The sequence below is a fragment of the Drosophila melanogaster genome, chromosome 3L (genome assembly GCF_000001215.4).
Source record: "Drosophila melanogaster chromosome 3L".
In the NCBI taxonomy this organism is placed as follows: domain Eukaryota; kingdom Metazoa; phylum Arthropoda; class Insecta; order Diptera; family Drosophilidae; genus Drosophila; species Drosophila melanogaster.
The window spans coordinates 10,112,429-10,135,431 of record NT_037436.4 but is presented as its reverse complement, the minus strand read 5'-3'; the positions used below and the strand labels follow the sequence as shown (position 1 = coordinate 10,135,431).

The 23,003-nt window shown below is 41.8% G+C and overlaps 1 protein-coding gene and 1 pseudogene across 2 annotated transcripts in view; both read right to left on the bottom strand.

Annotated features, from left to right (window-relative positions):
* Positions 1–23,003, bottom strand: part of dpr6 (defective proboscis extension response 6) — a 164,710-nt gene that overhangs the window by 3,929 nt on the left and 137,778 nt on the right. Inside the window, exon 7 of one of the 2 annotated variants that reach the window (NM_001274745.1) lies at positions 21,944–22,244. The exons of the other annotated variant lie outside the window; for it this stretch is intronic. Within the exon in view, the coding sequence (NP_001261674.1) occupies positions 22,204–22,244 (41 nt within the window). The 3' untranslated portion in view covers positions 21,944–22,203. Of the gene's footprint in view, positions 1–21,943; positions 22,245–23,003 lie in introns of those variants that run through there. 2 annotated transcript variants of the gene reach the window in all.
* Positions 6,814–7,928, bottom strand: CR45879 (annotated as a pseudogene).

Here is a 23,003-nt window from a genome sequence, read left to right as displayed (position 1 = left end):
TTATTTTCAGGATAGCATATATAAATATATTTCTAAGTAAATTATAATTAAATTTCAGTTGATTTTTTCCAGTGTAAGAGGATATAATGTGTAGGATGACTGGCAGAGTGCAGCAACTGGGTGGCAGCAATAGAAGCACAGTGCATACTGAGTTTCCTCATTAAAAACTGACTAAATTGAGTTGTGTGTGAGCTGTCTTACAACATCGCCGAAAAAAGAAAACTCTACCGTTTACATTTCTTGGTAATGCGCTTTGGTTGGCTGGCGAAACGGGGCAATCCGGAAAGGGGTTTATCCACTGGTTACAAGTTGCGACTGCCACTTGCAAAATGCCTGCCAAGGATTTATAATGTTGTCCTCGTCCTCGAGGCGCTCGAGTTGCCGTTAAGTGCACGAGTTAACCCCGTTTTGTGTCTTCTGCTTGCTACTTTTTTCCCCCTTTATTTCTCGGTTTCCAGGACGCAGGAGAAGCTCCTGCAGCAGCAGCAATTTGCTACTCGAAGGATAATCGCGAGAAATAATGGTGTGAGCGTAATATGCGAATGGTTTGCTAATCAAGCGTGCGATAAATGCGAATGGTCGAGCTTATACTTTAATTTAGTGGGGTAACTAAGCTGCAGCGCATCTTAAAATTGGCCCAATCTTAATAACCTATAATTATATTTCAATACATTAAAATTAGGAAAAAGTTAATTCTGAATTGGTACATAATTAAATTTATTTAACAGTCTGCAAAGGGAATTCATGGTTGTTTAATGTATGAAGATTTATGAATACTTATAAAATGATTCATACCGTTTTTAGTTTTTTCCATCATTACATTCTTCCTATTGCGGAATCAATGTAGTGGCATAAAATGTTCACCCCAGAAAACACATCCACGTGCCCTGGAATTTATTGAATCAACGCGCGTGGCATAAACAATGGGAAGCTGCAGCACGGATAGAGATAATAGGGCGTGGCACCGCCTAAATATAGAACACAACCATTTCCTTATTGCAGATAGAGCGGGCATTGTCTGAGTCCTGAATGGGGAAACAACAAGAATAACAAGAAGAATCGCGGGGAAAAGTACGAGCAGGACTCGAAGAAGAGTGCAACACATTAGCCGCTTCTGTGGGGCCTTTGTCTTTGCCAGACAAGTGCAACAATGGAGCGAATAGTATAAAATAGTCTGAAAAAGGGTGCAGATGGCGAATGGATCGGAGTGGGCCAGTCCTTATCCAATTGGGCCTGCCGCATAGTCTTTTGTTTAGAGCCTTTTGTTTCACCTATTAAGGCTGCTGCGACTGCAAAACGTGTGAGTAATAAACCACACTATAGAACTTTATTTTTTCGGCTTTGTTTGTCTGCGCTCAACGCGCATAGCTGACATCGCGAATACAGTGCCATTGACAATTCAGTTCCTTCCCCTGAGGCTATTTGCGTTGACTGCAATTAAAACTACATCTATTGACTTTGTATTGAAAAAAAAGAGTCTCAACAGCTTAGTTATATTAATAAATTTTTCTTTGTCCAGGCAAAATGAGCAATATTCCAACAGAAGACAGAGTAAAAAATTCATAATTGCCAGTCTAAAAGTGGAAAGGCGAACAAAGGAAAAGTGCTCCCACGGAGTAAAAACCGTCCTGGCAATAAGGAAAATGACAGAAACGAGCGATTTTATCATTCGCAGAAGGGTTGCAAAAAATATATTAAATTTTCCTTGCTCTTTCAATTAAACTTTAAAAGAATTCCATTTCAGCGTTATCTATAGTTGGCTACAGATTAAAAGTTAAGCTGAACGATAGTTTTCCACCTGCTCTCGGTTAAAGTTTTTCTTACCCAAGGCTTTTGAAATTTCAACTATTTACGGGGTGTATTAAAGTGGAACTTCTACTATTTTATGTAACTTTAATTAATGTTGAAAAAATAATTTATGATTTTTGAGGAATCTACCCCAAAGTGCTTATAGCTTATAGTCCTTATATTGAATAAAATCTTCATCTGAAAGTACTAAATCCTCCCCTGCTCCATTTCAATTTGCACAGAAGCTTTTTCCTTTTAGTGACCTAATCAACTCGTTAGTAATTTTATAGCAATTTCACAGCTTATCCGTACAGCATCCTTATGGCTGGCCATCAACAGCTCATTTATCCTGGATACCCACTTTCGGCAGCACCGCCTCCTTTCTTCGGTTCATTTTCGCCTTTGAGTTAATGACATTGCTCTGCGGTTCTATCTTCTCCAGTGGCCATAAATTCACCCAGCTCTGGTCATTGGATAGCCATTTCTGGGGCTCGACTCTATAGCATTATGAATTGATTGCTTTCAGGTGCTGGCCAGACCACACCGACCGTACAAATATCAATAACTATCTAAGGCAAATCCCCATTTCACACACGGTAAGCTATTTTTCATTTTCACTGCTCACAACTCTTTACCCATTTTTGGTGTGTAGATTTTATGTATGGCATAACTACATACAAACTCTACGTGCTGGCTGGTGGGACTGGTCTTGTTTTTTTTTTGGTTCGAGTTCTCTCCCTTTTTGTGCATCATCAAAACTTAGTAAATTAAAATGGTCAGCGAGGCGTTTTTGTTTCGCTAGCATTTATTTTCAATTTGCGTGGCATGCTTTTAGGCGCTCGCACCCACCACCATTTATTTTTTTCGACCTTCGCTTGGCTTCTGCTTACCATTTAGTTTTTGTTTAGCCACAATTTTGGATTGAAATTTCTGTGTTTTTTTTTTATTGTATCTCCATTTGTGCCGGCTTTGTGTTTGGAATATTGATTAAATGGAAACGCCGCTTAGGAATGTGGAATGTACGGAAACAATTGCACAGAGCGGCGGAAAGAGGGGTTCAATGCATTACGACCTGATTGCACAAATAAAAGACCAGGCAATTGCCCTGGCAAAAGGTTAAATTCGGGCAATTTATTAAAACACACACGTGTCGAACATTTGTTTGCCAGCAAAGAGCAAAATGGGGGGGAGCAGGAGGCAATTTGTTTGTCTGCTAGCTTCGGTTAATTGAAACAAGAATTCACCGAGTTTAAAGGAGGCGAAACATTAGCTTAATCATCCGCCCAACCAGAAAGGACTGGCAGAAAAGCTTATGCTCCATTCACGCTTACCGCTAAGCCTTGCCGCCGGAAAATGCTCGCTTTTCCGCCTTGGAGCGTCTCGGGTGCTCCATTAAAAATGCATTTATCATTTGGCGTTTTGAAAAAGCTTCCTTCCTTTCTTTCAGGCTGTCTGCCAGGAGACTGACACCTTGTATCAGGATGCTCATCCCTACCATTCCCGTGCACTTTAAGATGTTTGTTTTTCTTTCTAATGCTTCTGTTCTTCGAAACCGAGCACAAATTGTACTTGGCTGCCGCCAGGAAAACGGTAAACTTTCCCTTATGCCCGACTCTAGTTTTTGGTCGAAAGTAAAAAGTGCCAACGCCATGCAACTTGGGGTCTGTTCGAGCGCTAAACTGTTACTTCCACATGCTGAACCCGGATCGGAGCTGGAATTTCGACTCAGGGGGGAAAACAGGTCGCCAATCCGGCTCCAGCTGGCCATCGATGTTGGGTTTTAGCTAAGCCAACAGCCGAGACAAAGGCATTCCCAGGGTGTTCATAAAAACCATGTCTGCCTCTGCTTTCCCGGCCAGTTAACTAGGTCAGGCATGCACTTGACAAAAGTTGGAAAACGCTGTAATTAGCTGAGAAAATGGTTTGTAAAATTAAAAAAAAAAAATTCCACAAATACCAAGTATTGAAGAAAGAAAAAGAACTAGAAAAATCAAACGTGCTGCAAATAACTTTTACAGTGCCAATCAATGAGGTCTATAAAAAACTATACAAACACACACAAATTGTCAACTAAAAATGCTGAGAAATAAAAATAATTGTTTCCATATCTGCAATTTTTTTGTATTTGCGAAATTTAATTCCCTCTAATGTTTTTAAATTAATTTTGGCTGTGTATTCACATACAAATATTGTAAGCCAGCGGAAAACCGAGGTGAAAGTTGCCGCCACATGGTCAGGTGAGTGAGAGTGAGAGCTCGAGGTTCCCCATTCATGTTTAGCTGCAATGCAGCGTCTGCATAAATTTCATTAGATTTTAGCCTGGCTCACGTTCGATATTCCGTCCAGTAGAGTCCCTTCTTGTTGCCACTGTCTATAACAAATCAATTGGCCTTCAATACTGGCCCACAATGGGTAGAGGCAGGGGAATCTAAATCGAGGGATGAATATAGAGTGGAGGCGTTCGGAAAGCATCTGAGGCACATACTCGTAAATGGCTTCCTAATGAAGTCGTAAAGTGCCCGGCGGTGGCAACTAGATGTCCGCCATTAAACACACCTTGAGCCACGGCCAAAAGGCTCTGCGAAGTATGCTAATAAACGTAAACCGAGCTCCGTTACCAAGGGAAGTTGAAGTCATAAAAATAAAAATAACCGAGAACCGAATGATGAGTGCCACGAGCGATTTCCAGCGACTTCGAAGAGCCCAGAGGCAATTCCCGATGAGCTGATAAGCTCAAAAGCGGCGCGAGAAGTGGCAACTCAACTTTTCCGAGCAACTATAAATGCAAATTCCGAGAAAATTCAGATGAAGCAGTTTTCTAGCAATTGAAGGAAATGGGTTTCAGGGTCGTCCTTAATGTCTGACAGGTACAAGATTTTTATCTCATAGATCAACTCTGAGACTTATCCCTTTTATTGAATTATTTATATACTAAAATAAAAATTTTAAAGGATTTATACAATTACCATACATTACAGAAAGTATATTGTGTCCTGCTGATATTATTTTATTATATTCCATATTAAGTGAAAAATCAATACTTAAAATTTATCTTAAGAAAGTTTATTGAGAGATTATTAAAGATTTTAAGGATTTAATACCTTCTTTTCAGTTTTTACATATTTCCATACATATTAATACGTATACATTTTAAGTTTCCCAAAAGCCTTTTTGTTTAAATTCCCTGCCAGCCAAACATTAATTTTCTAATGGCTTGACCAATATATTTTGTAAACATTTCTATGGCATGTGAGAGAACCAGATTCGTTAAAAATGTAGGCCAAAAATGCTAAAAGTCTCGTTGCTTTACCACTTTGGCCCAATAAACTCTATCCCACCTTTTAGAGCCGTGGCTCAGGGGCATAAAAAGCAAAGACTTTCAAGTGGCATTTACCTTTTGGGGCGGGACACCATATTCCACAAGGTGTTTCTGTCTGTGTGTGTCTGTGTCTGTGCGTTGTGAGTGCGAGTGTTGTGGCACACACAAAGACAGAGAAAGATAGAGACAAAAGAAAAAGTGCGGTCAAAGGCATAATGCAAAAGGAAACCGCGAAAACCCACACACACCCATACACACTCATACCGGCACTCAAAACACATATTGAACATGCGAGCAAGCTTTACGTGCTGACAATGATAATGACTTTGGTCCTTGGACGGAGGAGAAGAAAAACCGGGAAGAAAAGCGGAAGTGTCTCCGTGGGAAGTGCATCGAAAACGCTTTACACGCTAATGCACCATTATCAGGGGTCCCGTAAATCTTCACTTGCATCTAAGGACTGGAAAAGCTTTAATAGATATTTATTCGAGGGGTTCATGACGGGTCCAAACATTTGCTCTAGATTCCAGATCCTTGGCCATAACTTTGATAAATAGTTTTCCGGAAAAGGGATGGTGAAAACTTAAAGTTCAAGTGCTTAAACGGAAACGGAAAAGTGAAAAGTGAAAAGCGGGTGGTGAATGGTGAACCAACGAAAAACAAATTGTGGCGAAACAAAAACGGCAAACTACATGAACAATTTGGCATGCAATGCGAGAGGAAAACGACCAAATATAAAAAAAAGGGACACCGTCTGGTATTTTTTTTTATTCAGCCCAGCTTGTTGAATTTTTTGCAGCTTTTTTCTGTTTGCTGGGTTTCAGGAAGCCTTAAAAACGAGCAGCGCTTCAAATTTATGTGCTGCGGAAGTGGTGACTTTTAGTTTTTCCCTCGCCAGGTGTCAGACATGCGAATGGAAAGTGCTCGAAATGAAGGTAACCAGTTAAACGGCAGCCAAGCAAAATCCACCAGCTGCCATCTGGGAATGGAAAAAGTCGATTTCCCGCTCTCCATCATCCAACCCGCCAAACTCTTATGCATTTCAATCAAATGAAGTCGCATAAAATAATGGAATAGCAGTGCACTGGAGAGTACTAATCGGATTGGCATTGCCAGGGAGGGGTTTTCATGCCCCGCGGCTAATGAACATCATTCAGCCATTCAATCGGTGTGGCGGTTTTAATTAACTATCTCCAGTATCAGCTGGTGCAAAGGAAAACACGTGTTCAACACTCCGGCTGGCACTAAGAGGTAGTTAGCTTTTATGATACTGCTCGTGAACAGCATCCAATTTGCAAGGGAAAACTCTCTGGGAAACTCCCCCTCATTGGCACTGCAGCTGGTCGGTTAATGACCCGAACGCCACTCGATTGGCCATTAAATACCAATCCTAAACAAGCCATAAACTTTATGCAGAAATAAAATTAAATTAAACGAGCCTCAGCAACAGCGTGCTGTCCTAATCAAGTTGTTTATCCCCATAAAGGGGAAACGGAAGTGGGGATTGCGATAATGAAGAGCATTGCATCATCTAGCTTCCATTTTTTTTCCCCACTTTTGCCTGGATGAAAATGCCTGGAACTGACATTTTTACTATCATTTCCTATTCTAGGGGACAAAGTATTCATACTGAACGAAAATTTTGAAATGTGAATATGTAACTATAACTAGCATATATAACTATAACTAACTAGCAAATTTCTTTTATAACTATCGTGTATGGTGTAATAGTTTTCCAAAATTTGTAACCATAATTATAAAAATTTGTATGTATGTTTTTTCGCAGTGTATTTCGGTATTTTTCCTGGCTGTTATGCAGGTAATTGCACCGCCATCGATACTTCCTGCCCAGCCCGCCAAGGACCTCGGGTTCGGTTCGTCACAGGAAATTGGCAGAAATTCCATTCGGACGGAGTTGTTTGAATTTTGCATGACCAGCTGAAAACCGGCGAATCGTTGTATGGCATTTATGGCCAGGTTTCGGATAACCATGGACAAACAAGATGCGTTAAATGTGCGTTTTTGAGTGGCGGTGCCCCGTAAAAAGGCAGCGAAACAGTTCCATGAGCGAGTCCAAGGCCGAGTGATGCCGCCTGGCATCTGACGGATCGGAAGCGGTAGATTGGCTGTCCACAAACCGGAGTTCAGGCGTAGTTGCAGGTCAGCATGAACTGGGTCAGACTCTTGACCACGTAGCGCAGTCGGGCGCAGTCCACGTGAGAGTTGCCCTCGATGGCTATGGCCGCAAAGTGGCGGTGTGCTCTGGCGGATGGAGAGAGGAGTTGGTTAAAGTAGGCCTCATGATGGAGTTGAGCGTACTATACAACTTCCTTTTGCTTATTTTTATTGCACGGCTACTGGTTCATAGTCACCGCGGTCATCATTTTGGACTCCAGTCAATAGGTTCTTACCTTACCTTTTTAATTTTTTTCCAGATCTACCATAGTTGCAACGCTGTTACACAACCTCTAATTGTCACTGACATAGCAAAAAAAGGGCGTGGAAAGAGACAGCGGCCGCTCTTAGGAAAGAGACAGCGACAGGATTTGCCACTTCCCATTGTCAGTCAGTGGGCCACAAAATTGGCCGCGAAAAGTTGTAGCAAACATTCTGTTACCAAAAATGGCTGTCATCATCGTTGTCGCGTTTAACAGCTGAGTGCCTTCAGACTGAAGCTCACTTTCGTTGGCTCTTACACTGAAAGAAAAGAGTGTGGGACCGGAGCATATTATATTTCTACGAAATAATAAGGCTACATCAAATTTTCCTGCGATGCCTATTTCATTTGAACTCGCTTAGATGATTGAGGGTAAGCTTAAATACTTAAAGCACCTTATTAAAATCCATATTATTACTCAAGTACTGACAAATTACGTTTGAATAATAGCTTGCTTGTTAATTTTTCCAGTGAAACGGATATCAATGGCATTCGGATTAGAGCACATTAAATGCTTTTTGGGGGTAACCACACTTACAGAGGCTTTCCCAAAAACACACCCACCCACTTTCCACCCTGCGAACCTTCATAAAATCCAGCATGAGAGGCCTAATAACTCAATATCGCTCAATTGATTACGGCCGAAAGACGCTTTTGCGGGTTTGCCAGCTGAGTCGCCTTAGTCGCTAATTGTCTGACAACTGGGGCCGCAGTTGATTTGCGTGTAATTGGCTCGACAGTGAACTTCCTGGGAACTTAAGGCCGACTTAATTAGGCCACCAAAGCAGGGACTTAAAGCTGCCGCCTCTTGCCCTTCAAGGCGAACATGGCCCGAATAACGGGCCATCACTCATTCCATTCAACTGAAAATATAATCCGCGCGTGCACATGTCAAGTGGGCAACTCTGGACGTCTGTCTTGTTTAGTAGGTTGTAAATTTTAATGCAAAGGAGCAGCATTTTTTTGTGATTTATCGCTTGGGGCCCGGGGTAAGTCCCGAATCTATGTAAAAAGGCCATGCATTAAACAGGAGACAGGGAGCCACCGGCAGCCTCTGGCCGGAAGTCCTTCAGCCAGGACTCCTAGATGTGGCCAGCACGCGTTGGCCAGCACCTGTTGACTCCGCCTCCGCCACTGCCCCGCCTTGTCCTCCTTCTTTTAACCTCCTTTTCGGCCACAAAGTCAGTTTGTTTTGCGGAAATTTATGGCCAGAACGTGGTGGTTGTGCTGGCCAAGGCAAATACAATTTTTCTGGCCCCGCCCCGTGTCTATAATTTATTTTTAATAGAGAGACAACTTTCTTGGGCCGGCTGGCACATAAATTTGTGTGCGGCAGCAATCAAAGGAACCAGAAGTCGGGGATCAGCAGTGGAATTATGAATGCGTTTTGCATTTTAGATGTCATTATCGGTGGAACAGTGGCCTTTGTGTTTCTGTTGAGTATCTGGGCATATATCCTCTGATATCTGGACAATACATCTGTGTGCATTTCCTGCGCCGCTGCTCGGCTGTCAGAATTTTGCAATTGAATAATCAAATTGAATGGCCACAATGCTCCAGTGTGTGTGTGTGTGTGTGTGTGCGAGTGTGTGGTTATCTGAGTTGATTTATTGGCCAGGTCAAAGTCGCAGCCGAGTTTGGGCCATAACTCAAAGCGAGCTACTTGGACCACAAATATTTGCTAATGAAAACGGGGCGTGGCCGGTGGGCGTGAAGGGCGCTTGAGGTTTTCGGGAATCTCTTCAGATGCAAAACCGTGTCAAAGGATTGGCAATTGCCAGCCATCAATATGCGCATAAAGTTCAATATTTCCACGCAACGTTCCCCGAATCCTGCTAACAATAATCCCAAGCCCTAATTTTATGCAAATCTCGTCAAAGTACTCGGCTCTCTCTTTTCAATCCACCCATCGCCCGACTCAGACTTTTGCACAACTCAACAGCTTAGATGGGGAAAATCCTGTGCCGTGTAATGGGGTGGGGGTGAAAACTTTTTAAGCGCCAGCGTGGAAAACTTGTCCGTGGCTTGCATGCCAAGAAAAATGTGTCAAACTCAAAGTCCCTGCTTTCGGTTCGCAATCGTAAACATGAAAAGGAATTCGGCGCATTGCGCCTTCTTATCGCTTCGAATTTAAGTTAATTAAGTTGTTACACTCCTGATCTAACACACAAAATCGCAAAACAAACGCAATGTCTGCCTGGGGAATTTCACTTTTCGGTGCCTTCGAAGGTCGTAAAGCATTTCCCATTTTCCGAGGACAAAGCCGAAGGGCAGCGGCCAAAACTAGAACTTATTCATTTGCATTGCGTCAACTCATAAAAAATGAATGGTCCTGCTTAAAAGTACGAACTGCGAATGACCTTTATTGAAAGCGAAAAGTACTCTAAATAATTCATGAGATGTTTACACAACGGGTTTTTGTTCAAGTTTAGGTTCCGCTCAGCTAATGTAAAACCATGTTCAAAGTAGCAAATAATTAATTCACCATGTCATTCAATATTGATGTAACTTATTTGCATGTTGACAAAAAATGATTTAAGCCATTTAATTTAGCCCAATTTTTTCTTATAAATTGTAACATGTTCATATATGCCAAAAAGTTGTGTGTTATTGTTTTATTGTAATAATTTATTTAGTTTTTTACAAAGTTAATAAACAGTATGATTTTAATCTTTTAATATTTCCATTTTTCGATCCTTTCCACTTTATAAATTGCTTAATAAACTGGCCAGAGATATTTGGTTAATGTTTATACGATTAGCCACCATGTAATCTATACTAAGCTATATAATTTTTTATAGATACCAACATCATATTTATAAAAATTTTCCTAGGGCTTACCTTTTCAATTAAAAGCTAATATCATATAATAAAATGATTTTTAATGAATTTATTAAATACAAATAACGAAAATCCAAAAAGAAATTGTGGTATAGCTGGTGGAGAAAAAATTATATGCTCTGATTAAAATGTTAAACAAGCTTTTGGCCAAAAAGAGTCAGGATCACCGCAGCTCATCTTGCCCCAGGGTATAATTATGCCAACTTTTATTATGTAGAAACGTGTGACTGTGTGTCCATACAAGTTTTTTAATTCTTTCGAGTCCGCGCATTTTTTAAAGCCGCTCGGAAATATGCAAAAATTGTGTGTACGTGTGTGTGTGTTTATATTTTCCTTTTGCATTTCGTTGCAGCCAGTGGCGCTATGATGGTGTTGGTGAGCATTGTGTTCACACATAAATTTTAGGCAAACACTGGCAGCCAAACCAACACACATACGCATGCCATAACATTCGCTGGTTTATTTGGGTGAAGGCCACGAGGACCAAAAAAAAGGGAAAGTAGAGGAAAGACCCAAAGGCAGCCACCACAACGGGCAAATCTCAGAATTAAATGCAATTTAGTGCAGCAAAGTGGCAGCCCGCAACAACACAAAACAAACTGACACAATCACATTTGGTTGCATGGCCAGAAATACTGAAAATGCGAGTAACAACTTTTCCACTTCTCCCAGGCATACGAATCATGGCTGAAATACGCATTCGAAATTACCCAATCATTTCTGGCATAACATGTCAATTTGTATTGGCCAAAGGTCGGGGTGGAAGCAAGGTAGAAAAATGTTGGGTATATGCGAAAGAGGCCAGAGCGTTTTTAGCCAACTTGGAGCGACAAGTAAACAAAATGCCCCAGCTTAGACACCACTTACGAATGCCATTAGGCCTGGCTCAAATGCAAACTAAGGCAAAACATGAGCAGCAACAAAGAGGAACTGCCATATCGAATCCAATGCCAAGGCAAATGTGCTGTAAGCCTGCGGATTTCTATAACAATGTTGAATTTCTGAACACGGCATTTGATGTTGTTTCCACATTTGAATGTTAAGTGGCCGCTTTGTCATGGCTCAGACCCAGGATTTTGCGAACCCTTCCTGCCAGCGTAATCTTTCTCCATCCGTCTTCATCTCTATCTTTCACTCGCAATCAAATCGGAGGGGAATCAGGCTAAATCGGGGAAAGAAGTACAAATTGAAAATGCAAATCTTTGGCACAGCTCAAAAGTGCAAAACAAACAGCCAACTGGTCGAGAAACAAATACAAATACAACGACAACGGCAAGAAGAAAGATTTAAGGACGAGCTGAAAGTGCATAAATTGTTGCATACTTTGCAGCGCCGTAATAATTGCAAAGCGCTTGTAAGCACCTGGCTAAAACTTCTTGGCAAGAGTTTTCGCCCTCGCTGATGAGCTGTGCAAATTTGTTGGACCAGCTTCGTTGCTAATTGGTTAAATAAGATGTTTTCATTTCGCCAGCTTAAGCCAATGAATATTGCGTATACGCCAGGGGCAGCAAAGTGAGAGGTTTCAGTATCTGAAGATTAGGAAAAGTGCTAGTAACACATTTCTGCTATTTTAATTACTTATTCTGAGACGGATACTTTTACGACCTATGCGTTAAATATGGCTTAGAGTGTCTAGTCTTGAGATTGTATTTAGCTATAGCAACCAAAAGAATTATTCATGATAAAATTTAAAGTAAAATTAATATAATATGGCCGATATTCAACATATTTTAAAACCTTAGTTTCTCTTTTAATTTGTCTATGAAATTGTCTACCATTGACTTCATTTGCTTACCATCCAAAAAGCCTTGGAAAAACACTTCCGGTAATATATTTACATTGGCTAAGGAGAAAATGTCCAACCACTAGAATTCGCTAGCAAAGCAGCCCGAAATCAGAAGCTTATATTTTTCAAGTGACCGCTGTAATTGTAAATTTATTACAGTCTGCTCCACTGATTCCTTGGCTTTTACAATGTCCGAAAACCCATGGTCTTTATTTTGCCTCTACTTCCTTTTGTGGCTTTTGTGTGCGGCTACATTTTTATTGCCTCTTCATCGGCTTTGTTTGTTTTGCCTGCGACTTTAATGCTGCCTAATCTTTGCCGTTTACCAAAAACGGTGCCCCAAGGAGCGCTAGGCAAATGAATTGCATTATGATTGCCAGACCACAAAGGATCCGGGCTAAAATGGGAATGGCTTTGGGTGGAGTGGTGCGGATGCTAGTGGCACAGGACTCTCAGTTAGGTGTGCCCCGGCAAGTGTGCATCGTAAATTTTAAGAAAATATTGTCATCTTTAAGCCAAACCAAAGAAAGTTTGCTCACTTAGGGGCATCAGGCTAAAACTTTCACTGCGTTCTGGCAATTGATTTGGAGCACTTGCGAAAAATATACATCTTTAATCAATTAGGGCTGTATTTAAATCATTCGTAATTTTCTAAAATGAAGGCAAGCCTTATGAATAATTTTTAAAAACTTTGTTTTACCTCATTTAAGCTTATAAATTCTAGATAAGTTATAAGCGCATTCAGGAGGAAGCTTTCTCATATCTATTTAAGTCTTTCATCCCCAAAGTATAACAAAGTCAGAATGAAACTACAGTTCTATTATCAAATCGTTGTATAAGCTAAAACTTGAATTAGGTTAATTAAGTGCACTCACTAAGTCTTAAAAATGGGCACTTGTTCAGCACTAAGCCTCTTAAGCTGTACACAACTTTGCCCGCAAATAAATGATGGTGCCATAGCTCCAAAAATACGCAAACGTGTCGCACCCAAAAAGTGGGTCATCTTAAAGTGGATGAAGCGTTGGGGAATCGGTTTCGGGAACCACTCGCCATATGCAGCACCCATGCACATTGGTGCCGTCGGTTATTAGCCAGCATTGTTATGGCCACGTTGTCGCCGTTGTTGTTGCGGCCATGTTATCGCCGGCTGGCCGTGTTGTTTATAATGTGGCCAGAAAGGACCAGAAGGACCCGGCGTGGTCGGCTTGGCTGGGCCAGAACGGCTTACCAACTGCTTACGGCCTGCGGGCAGGCTATTAGTTATTTTATGGCCCCTCGATGATATCGGTGGTGGCCCCAGCAGCGACTTCAATGCATAATTTTGCACTCAATTATAATGGAAGCCACCCGGATGGGTGGCCAAATGGGGTATAGCTTTGGTGTTGCGGTAATGAAGTGCTCGATCCGTAACTTTGACGTCTCGAGGACCAAGATGCCGGAGAAGAGTTTGTCATGGCAGGAAATTATCATTAATTACACGCAATCAATAGATCAATCTGAAGATGACTGCAGTGTGCAATATAGAACACCACCTCATCGAGTGGGTCAAGTGTGTGTCTGTTGGAGTCGGCCAGAATTTGGGTTAAGCTGTGGCATATTAAAAAACATTTTCACCACGCTTTATTGCCACCCCAGCGAAATAATGATGATGATGATGATGTTGCATCGAAGTTGCAACTCCAAAGGCAGCAGCAACTTTTCGCTCGCCTGATTGAAACTTTTTCGATTTCGTGCTCATAACGGACACAACTTTGTGGGGAATTAGCATAATTATTGCACCATAAAACGGTTATATGCCATTGGCAAAATCCCTTTTCTTCCTGCCCCGCAAAATGTAAATTTTTGTAGTTCTCTGGATTGATTCGCACCTCCAGTGATACTTATTTCAAATCCGCTCCAAGTAATTTCTTGCTCTTTTAATGTTTGGCCACGAAAAGTGTTCACTGCAATTTTATTGCTTGCCCCAAGTTGGGCGAAAAGTTTTCGGCTGACATATTAGAGTTGCATCCGCAAAAACCTCAGCCGCAACTGCTAAGCAGCAGGACTTTGAGACATCCCTCCCCTGACTTTATATTCTCCCCACCAATAGTTTTGTTGCAACCGAAACGACGGGCTACATTTCTTCCAACCGAAATTGTCAGTCTTGCTCTTATAAGTACATAAGCCTGGCCAGGAGCATCTGTGTCCTGTAAGCCTGCCCCTACATCTGTGTGCATGGGTGTTAATGCACTGGAAAAAGCGTTACCTTCAAAGTAGTTATAAGTATAAGCTACATGAGGCATAAAACTATGCTGCGCAAAAAATGTGGAATTGTTATAGGCAGAGACACCCAAAAATTATTCGTTCCGAATAATATTTTCGAGCAGTGTGACAACATTCGAGCATTCATTCTCATAGATTTTAGCGCATCTGGCTGGCCCTTTTTTATAGCATTAGGACATGGGACTGCCGTTCAAGTGTCTGCGGCCAGTTGGGACACTTTTATTGCACAGCATGCGACCAGAAGATAGTTTGCGGTGGATTTGGTGACCCGAGTGGTGCCGAAAAGGATATGCCATGGAAATGGAGACACTTTTATGGACTGGAAGGCTGGGGGCTGCCAGGAGCGGATGGCTAAGAGGCCAGTCGTTTTGCGTATAACCAAAATGGCCAAAAACCAAAACACAAGAAACCCCGAAACCATGTGCTGAATAGTTAAGCATGTGGGGCAACTGGAATGTGAGATGAATATCCGTTTGGTGCTTGGGATGGTGGGGTGGTGAGATGTGGGTTGGCAGTGGGAGGCGATGGGGCCGCGAGTCACATAAATGTCGCTCTCAGCTTGACCTTGAGCCACCGAGAGTCATCCGGATTTGTAGCTGCGAGTGGCCACTAGTCCGGGGTCTTGACAATCCGATTGCCAAGCAGGGCAGCGCCGGAATCCATCAACAAACCATAAACTATGGGCGAGACTCTGCAGACAAGTGATGGATAAATGTTGGCAAATAAAGAAATAGTTAAGCTTTCTGGCCAAGAGAGATAGGAAACGAAAGCTGTGGGGAAAAAAGCACTTGACTTGGCTGAGATTGTTGTAGTAAAACTGAGAAAGATGGAAATGTAAATTGAATCACTTGAAGCAATTTCCATGTTAATACGAAACAGTTTCAGTCGTACTAAAAAGCACAGTATTTTCCAAAAGCTAGCCTAAATGGGAAAATATTTTTTGGTAAATTTAATTAACGAGGAAAAATTAGCTCAGAATTAAGAAATACCATACGTACGATACGTAAAATAACAGGTTCAATGGACAACATAATGAAGGCAATCAAATGCAGAGCTTTTTGCCGCACCTATGATTAAATTCACCGGGTCGGAGTCACTCGCTTAATCGCTTTTCCAGCCTTAAGGCCGAATCAAAAAGACTCGGCCACGCCCCTTCCATCCCTACCATTGCGAAAAGACCTCAAGGACACACTGAGGGAGGTCCGGGGAAAATAGCAAGTGAAATAGCCGGACGGATTCATTCGGTGGCACTGGCAGTTGCAGATGCACTTGCCACTTGGTTGGGGCAAACTGGAAATCTCTGGCGCATGTTTTAAGCTAAACGACTTGGATTTAAAAATAAATTGAGGTCAGCTAAGAGACAGTGTACAATGCTGATTTTGTTGCTGGCGGCCGTTTTGCTCCTTGACTGTTTTGCGCTTTTAGTGCAGTTGGCCGGAATCGTAAAACGAAATTCGGCGTACATAATGGTAATTGCGTGTTTTTTTCCACTCTAATTACGAGTTATATGCCCGCGCACACACTGACACAATGCGCACATGCAAACACACACATCTGTGCGGAGAAAGCGGGGAAAGCGGAGAAAGCGCCGCAAGAAATGCCAACCTAAATTTCCGGCCCTCTCGCAGTCGTCGTCGCACTGGCATAAAAATGGGAATTAAAAGAAAAATGCATATAAAGTGTTGCATTTGCAGTTGCTCCTTCTGCCGCTTCGGTTGCTCCTTGTTCTTCGGCTCTTTTCACACTCGTCTCGACCCTTCGCCGCTAATTAAAAACAGCACATAGTGCCATTAAAGCCAAAAGTTCGCATCGTATGCCGGCCTTTTTTTTCCGGGTCAGGATAAGAGACAGAACCAGGAAGAAGAAGGCGGCGGCAGAAGGGGCGTGGCTGGGGAATGGAGGACACTAGTGGCCCTGCATATGCGCTATTTGTACAGAGATTATCTCATTATGTTTGCGGTTTTAGTCGCACTGCCACTTTTTGGCCATAGGCTGCACAACATGGCGTATAATTAATTACGTAATGAGCACGCCTGCCAGACACAAATCCACCAGCGAAGAAAGAGAAGGGCACATTGTGGGCGGGACAGAGACGGAGCACACTTGGCAGCTGCTTGAGGCCACTGCAGTGGAAAGTGGAAATCTCTGTCTGAACTCGCACTCAACGCCCACGACTCATTGTCCTTTTTTTGGTTGGTCCTCGGGGAGCCCCATTTTCTGCCCGAGCCACAGTGAAACTTCTGTAACTCCAACGAGCACTTGTTTACTGCAAGTTCCAGTTGAGATATTTGCTCTTCACTTATTTTTGGGTAAGTTGGGTAAATAAATTCAAGCACATTTTGGGGGAAAAACAAATAGGGCCACTGAAGTTATATGGTTACACTTAATCATTTTCATTGAAATAAAATTTAAATTAATTTTAAAAATATATATTTAATGAGACAAATGAGCACTACACTATACTTCATATCATTTTCTTTAATGTTACTACCCTAGATTGTTTTAGCAACAACATAATTTACGTAATAACATTTAAGTAACATACCGAACAGCTAGAAACAGTTAAGTTAAGGCTGCAATCGTGTAAAGCCATTTTTTCATTATTTTTATGTTACTTGTTATTGGCGTTTTTTGTACTTTTGTTTGCCAAGAGCTTATCACGCCGTCATTAAAAATTGTTTGCTTTTCCTTTGTGCTCAACAAACACGACGAACGATTTACACAATTGCAAACATATTTGACAGCGACAACAACTGAAAAAAACTGCGAAAATATTTATGGATGGATAAATTTGCTGTGTACTGTGTAATTGGCAAACGTCGCACTGGGTATAATGAATTCATCAGAAGGTATGCAGGTATAAGAGAGAAAACGACCATATACATGTATGTCAGTCAAAAATATGTTCGTATGAAATCATAAATGAAAATTCATTAATTAAGTTAAGAAGAGGAGAAGTCATGTGGATAAATATTTTTACTTGGTATCCTAGGGTAGAAATTCGTGAACCATATTACCGTTTTCATTCCACTATTTGCAGAATGACAAAATAATTACAAACATACAGAAATTTTATCCAGCTGCGTGTACGGTTTCTGAATGCTGCGATTGAGTGCCACAAAGGTACGAAGAGTCCATAAAAAATGCATCAGCATTGAACAGGGTGATCAACCGGATCCGGTTACCAATGGGAACTGAACAGGTGTATGGATATCTAAAAATGCTTACAGCAGATCAAAGTGAATAAATCATTTCGCCAAATTCTTACCTTCAGTAGAAGTTACAGACGAGGCCACCCTGCATTGCTTATGCATCTCCCCTTATCATCCAAGTTCATATTCAGTCATTAAGATATATGTTCACTTATATTGAAATTAAATCGCATGTGTGTCAATATTTGTGCACCCACATTCACACTACTCGAGAGCGCGAATAAATAAAAGCAAAATATTTTATAGCAAATGAATTAATTTCAGTAGTTTGCATTTTCAATTCGCTGGCACTCAATTTTAATTTCCTCTCACGCTCTCGACTCACCCCATCTTTCCTTTGGGATCTTTTTGGACAAAATCAATGCAAAATTGTGCAGATTGCAGATTTATTCAATGTGCTGCTGCGTTTTTTTCTGTTGCACAACAAACATAATTACAATTTAATGCAGTTGTTAAACAGTAAGGTTCGAGAAATCCGCAAATATGGCAGCCAGTACACACATTCACCAACCGTTGACTTAAGCCGCGACAAACAATTCAGGCGTAAGCTTACACATAATTGCAAATAATCATCTTTATATTCGGCTTAATCCTGCACACTATTATATAAATTATTTTACATACCCATAGAGCAGCGGTTGAGAAAACCACGACCTACATTACACCGTGGTGTGCTAGCCACCGCAGCAAGGAATTCCCGCCCCTCGAGCGGAAAACGAAAAAATAAAATCCAGAAACCACCCAGACCACCGAGACCGAGCCTGACAATAGTTTATGGCACAAGTGTTAAATATTTTTGTTTGGCACGCCAATGCTCCGAACGGAACTAACAGGACCTCCCATCCCACGCCCCCATTGCCAATCATGCCCTTCCCTGCCCGCTGAAAAAAAAAAGGAAAACTCAAAGCCTGGGCTTCGGCTACAATTACAGCGGAGTTGGCATCACATAAATGTTGGAATTATTAAATACGAGCCATCGCCTGGCCATCGATTGGTCCTATCGATCTAACAGTGTTTCTCGGTCGGAATTCGCTAGCAGCTCAGTTCAGTTTACAATAAATAACCAGGCCGTAATGCTCGGCAGGCTGGAGGGGCCATAAATTAGAGGCCCTCCAAATTGTAGGCACTTTAAATGGCCCGAAGGATTCGGCGGCAGGCGCCTTCCATTTAATTCAATTTATCCAAGTTCTTACTCTTTCCAACTATTTGCTACTTTGCACACAACAAGCGCGCGATGGCAAAGGAAAGAGTGAGGAAAAAGGTAAGCCAAATTATAATGCTTAACCTTTAAGCCTGCCTCGGATTGCGTGCTAAGTTCTCTTGGTTACTTAACTTGGCCGAGTTCTTCTGGCCCGGGGCTCTGTTCCCTTTGCCAGCGGTATTATTATTATGTTGTTCGCAGCGAGTGCAACAAGGAGCAGGGGGCGTGGCCGGTCCGGGCCAGGTCGCTTTCAAGGCAGCAAAGTGAGGCATCGATGCCTAAGTCGACTCAGACAGGCTCTGAGGATGTCTAGGATTAGCGGTGAAAGGATAATAAGCGGCTGGCGCCTCTTCTGCTGAATAAGCAGCAATTTTCACTGCTCTATATCACTCAGTTCATCTAAAGGTCCAAAGTTCTGATCAATTTAAGGGTAACGGGCATAATTAGAGATGGAAGGATATGTTTAAAAACTACATATCTTGAGGCTTACTATTTAACTGAGGCCAAACATAAACTGGGTAATTTATAATAAATGTATCTATTTTAACTTACCAGGCAGAATTAATGAAATTCAATTTAAATTTATAGATTACCATAATAGTTAATTGTGCATTAAAGCGTATCACATTTCTCCCATTTACATGAATAAATCCAATTTTTTTTTCGATGAGTCCTAACCTACCACATTCTACACATTCTCGTGTTAGCACTCCTGCCCTCATTCTCCCATCCCCATCCTTCGACTATCCCATTCTGGCTCCAATCCACCAGCATTGGCTCTTCCACCATCATATTAACATTAGCATATTTTTGATCGCTCGGGCGGGTCCTCGAGACTTTGGGGCGTGGCAGTGTATTCCATGGTCGAGGTCAGAGCAGCTTCCTGCCGCCATATCCCCTGGCACTTCATGCTCCACGGTTGTTTGCACCTCTCCTTGATTTCCTTTTTTTCCGTTCCGCCGGATTCGCGGCATTGCAGCCGTTGGCCATTGGCTTAAGCCATGCCAGCTGTTAACGACCTCTGCTAGTTGCGGCTCGTTTGGCGGATAACTCCAGTCTGGCCAAGTGATGGCGCCCGAGGAGGGGCTCAAAAACCAAGTAATGGCGCCCGAACAGGGACGCTGAACTGCAATTGCAAGGGGAAGTTTATGAAAATGACTCCGAATGCGGAGTTGCCAAAGGGGCGGTCGGTGGGATGAGCGCGTATATAAGTTTGCTAAATTTATTACAATTCGCGCGCAAACTGAAAGCTATAATTTTCGAGCGGTTTCTGGCGACCACGCCTCGAATGTCGAATGTCGATTTTTGATATTTGCGTTTCGCACGCAACACGATTTAAACTTTTCCCACTCCACTCCATTCCACTCCGCTCCACTCTACAACTTCGTTTCGTTTCGCCAGCTAAAAATATCCATAAATCAATTTGAGTTGGTTCCAAGTTCTGCCAGCAGTGCCGCCCACGCTCCGTGACGCCGAGAGTGTCTCGTCTAAATTGAAGGCTGGGCGGGCACAGGATGGTCTGGCATAAGTTTGCATAAATTTCGCAGACAGTCCTTGGCTCGATTCCGGATTGAAAGAGGCTTTTGCCGGCCTTGGATGTTTGCTTGGTCAATATTTTGTCCACCTCCCCGGTGCTCAAGTGCCCAACTGCTCCAGAGCACTTGATGCATACGGTGGCCACTGTGCACTGCGTCAGGCGCAACTTCATCAGTGTCGCCGGGCTGTCAAAAGATTTAACACTTTAATGAGGTTTTGTGCAGTGCTCACATCTGTGAGCGAGTTCGACTGTCCGTCCGCATGTGTACTTATTGTATTTATTATTCGCTCTGCGGTCTTGCTCCAGTCGCGTCCTTCGTCCCGGTTAACCAGCCATCCATCGACCCATCCCATCCAACCAGGCACATGTTCATTCTTCTTTAGCTCATTCGATGTCCGTTGTTCGTTGTCGACTGTCATCCGTCGTCCGTCGTCGCATGTCAATGCTGCTGGCCATTGTTGACAATGGGATTTATATTTCAACAGTCTCGTCGGTTCCGCTCACATATATATACATATATACATTTGTATATATTTGTATAGAGCGAAGCACATGGCAAGTTCTGCCATTAACATATTGATTTTTATAGCTCGCAAATTTACGAGCTTCTGCCTTGCGTGGGCTCCTTTTTTTTCTGCTGACGTGCATAAAAGGTTTTAAAAGTAACGCCATTAATTTCTGGAATGTTTCAGGAAATACTTCAACATAAATTTGGTAAAGTTTAGGGGCGAATATATCAAATGCTCTTCCCCGGCACTTTTATGATTGAGGAGGAAAGTTGCCTAAGTGAATTTCTTAATCAGAAATGCTTCCAATTTGCCCGTTTATTATTATGGATAGTTATCTGAAAGTTGCTAATTAATAGTCGTATCAAAAATCACTTAGCAGTGCTACTCCAATTTTCAATTTCTCCAATTTGTTCTGCTGTTTCATTTCGCATTTAAGAGTATCATAATTTTCCTACATTTTAGTCAATTTTACACTGAGAGCGAGAAGGCACATTTGTCTAATGAAATGTGCCGTCCGATATGCAAATCAGGCATATTATTTACGGTCGCAATACGAGACCGATAAACAAGCAAATAGTTTGATAGCTAACCAGAAACAACAACAGCTATAATAAATCCAAATAGATAAGTTTACTCAGGCACAAACATTTGTGTGTGTGTGTGTGTGTGTGCGTCAGTTGCTGGACAAGTAAATATTGATATTTTGATTCGAAATTGAGTGAAGAAATAGGCTTAATATATGCAGAAACCATGTTATTATCCATTCAAAAGTTAAGGATAACTTTCGATTTCTCTTTCGCCCGTGGAAGCCAACAAATCATTTTAAGCGAACACATTAGCTTTTGATGATGGGACTTTGATTAGCTATTAGGATTTCAATTAGAAAAACTACAGCAACCGCAAAAACCAACTCAACATTTTGGGTGTCTCGAATGAGATTTACTTAAGCAAATATTTGCCAGCAATTATTTGCGATAAACGGTTGCCTGCGGACTTCTGTCGGTTTATTTGGCTCTTAAATAAATTACCGTGGAAGGCCCTTCACAGTTTTGGGATGATAAACACGTTCAAAACGTTGCGAGCCGCATAAAACCTGTACAATTACTTATAAATTTAAAGCATTTATAACATGCTTAATGAATTTCCAGCGAGGCGAAGACGAGATTCCTCTGCAGGACTCTTTGCTCCTTGCTGGCTGGCTGGCTGGTTGCCTGCTTGGTAATGTTTTCCTTGAATTATGATGCTTTTAAAACGTAATTTATTTTTTTAAATAAACACTGAGCGCGCTGCCTTCGTCGTTTTCCTTTTTTCTTAGCTTCTGATTTTGGCTCTTCTGCTGTGTGGCTGAGAATCTGAAATGAATTTAATTTAATTTTATTATTTCAGTCAAAATTGCTTCGAATGCTGCTTCTTGGCGCTGCTTATTGAGCTGAGCTCATAATTCTGTTTATTTTTATTATGCGCTTTCTTTTATTGGTTCATAATTTGTGAGTGCCGCTTTAGTGGATAAAGTCTATGGCACACAAAGGAAATCCACCGTAAATTTAACAAAGTGAAATGAGAGCTATATTCCAAAATTTGTTTAATATTTGCAAAAAAAATAAGTAATATTGTTGGGCTTTGTTTTTTACATAGCATCTGTAAAATCGATACCCTAGCCATGTATTGATATGGTCATTACACGCAAAAGTTGGCAACATCTTCACATTGGAGGGTCTGGCTAGAAATTGCATTTGGCTGGGAAACGAAACTCTTAGCAATCAAATTGGGCAAACATCAAGGCGGGCGAGCCAGAACGCAAGACGTAGTTGTCGTACTTCAAAAACTCAAGTCGTGCATATTTATCAAAACATATTCGATATATGGAGAGGAAATGGGAAAAAATTGAACGTGCATGCAAGAGCAAACACGAAGAAATTGTTGGCACTGAAGTCCCTATACACACACACACATAAATATAAAAAATAAGAGAGAGCCAAGACCAGGACGAAGGATACGCCGTTCGCTCTCCATCTGCAGTTGAAGTTGTTGGCGCTTCAGAAATGTGTAAAATATTTTTGCCATCACAGAATATGGCACGCGGAAAGGGCAACCAACAATATGTATTATGG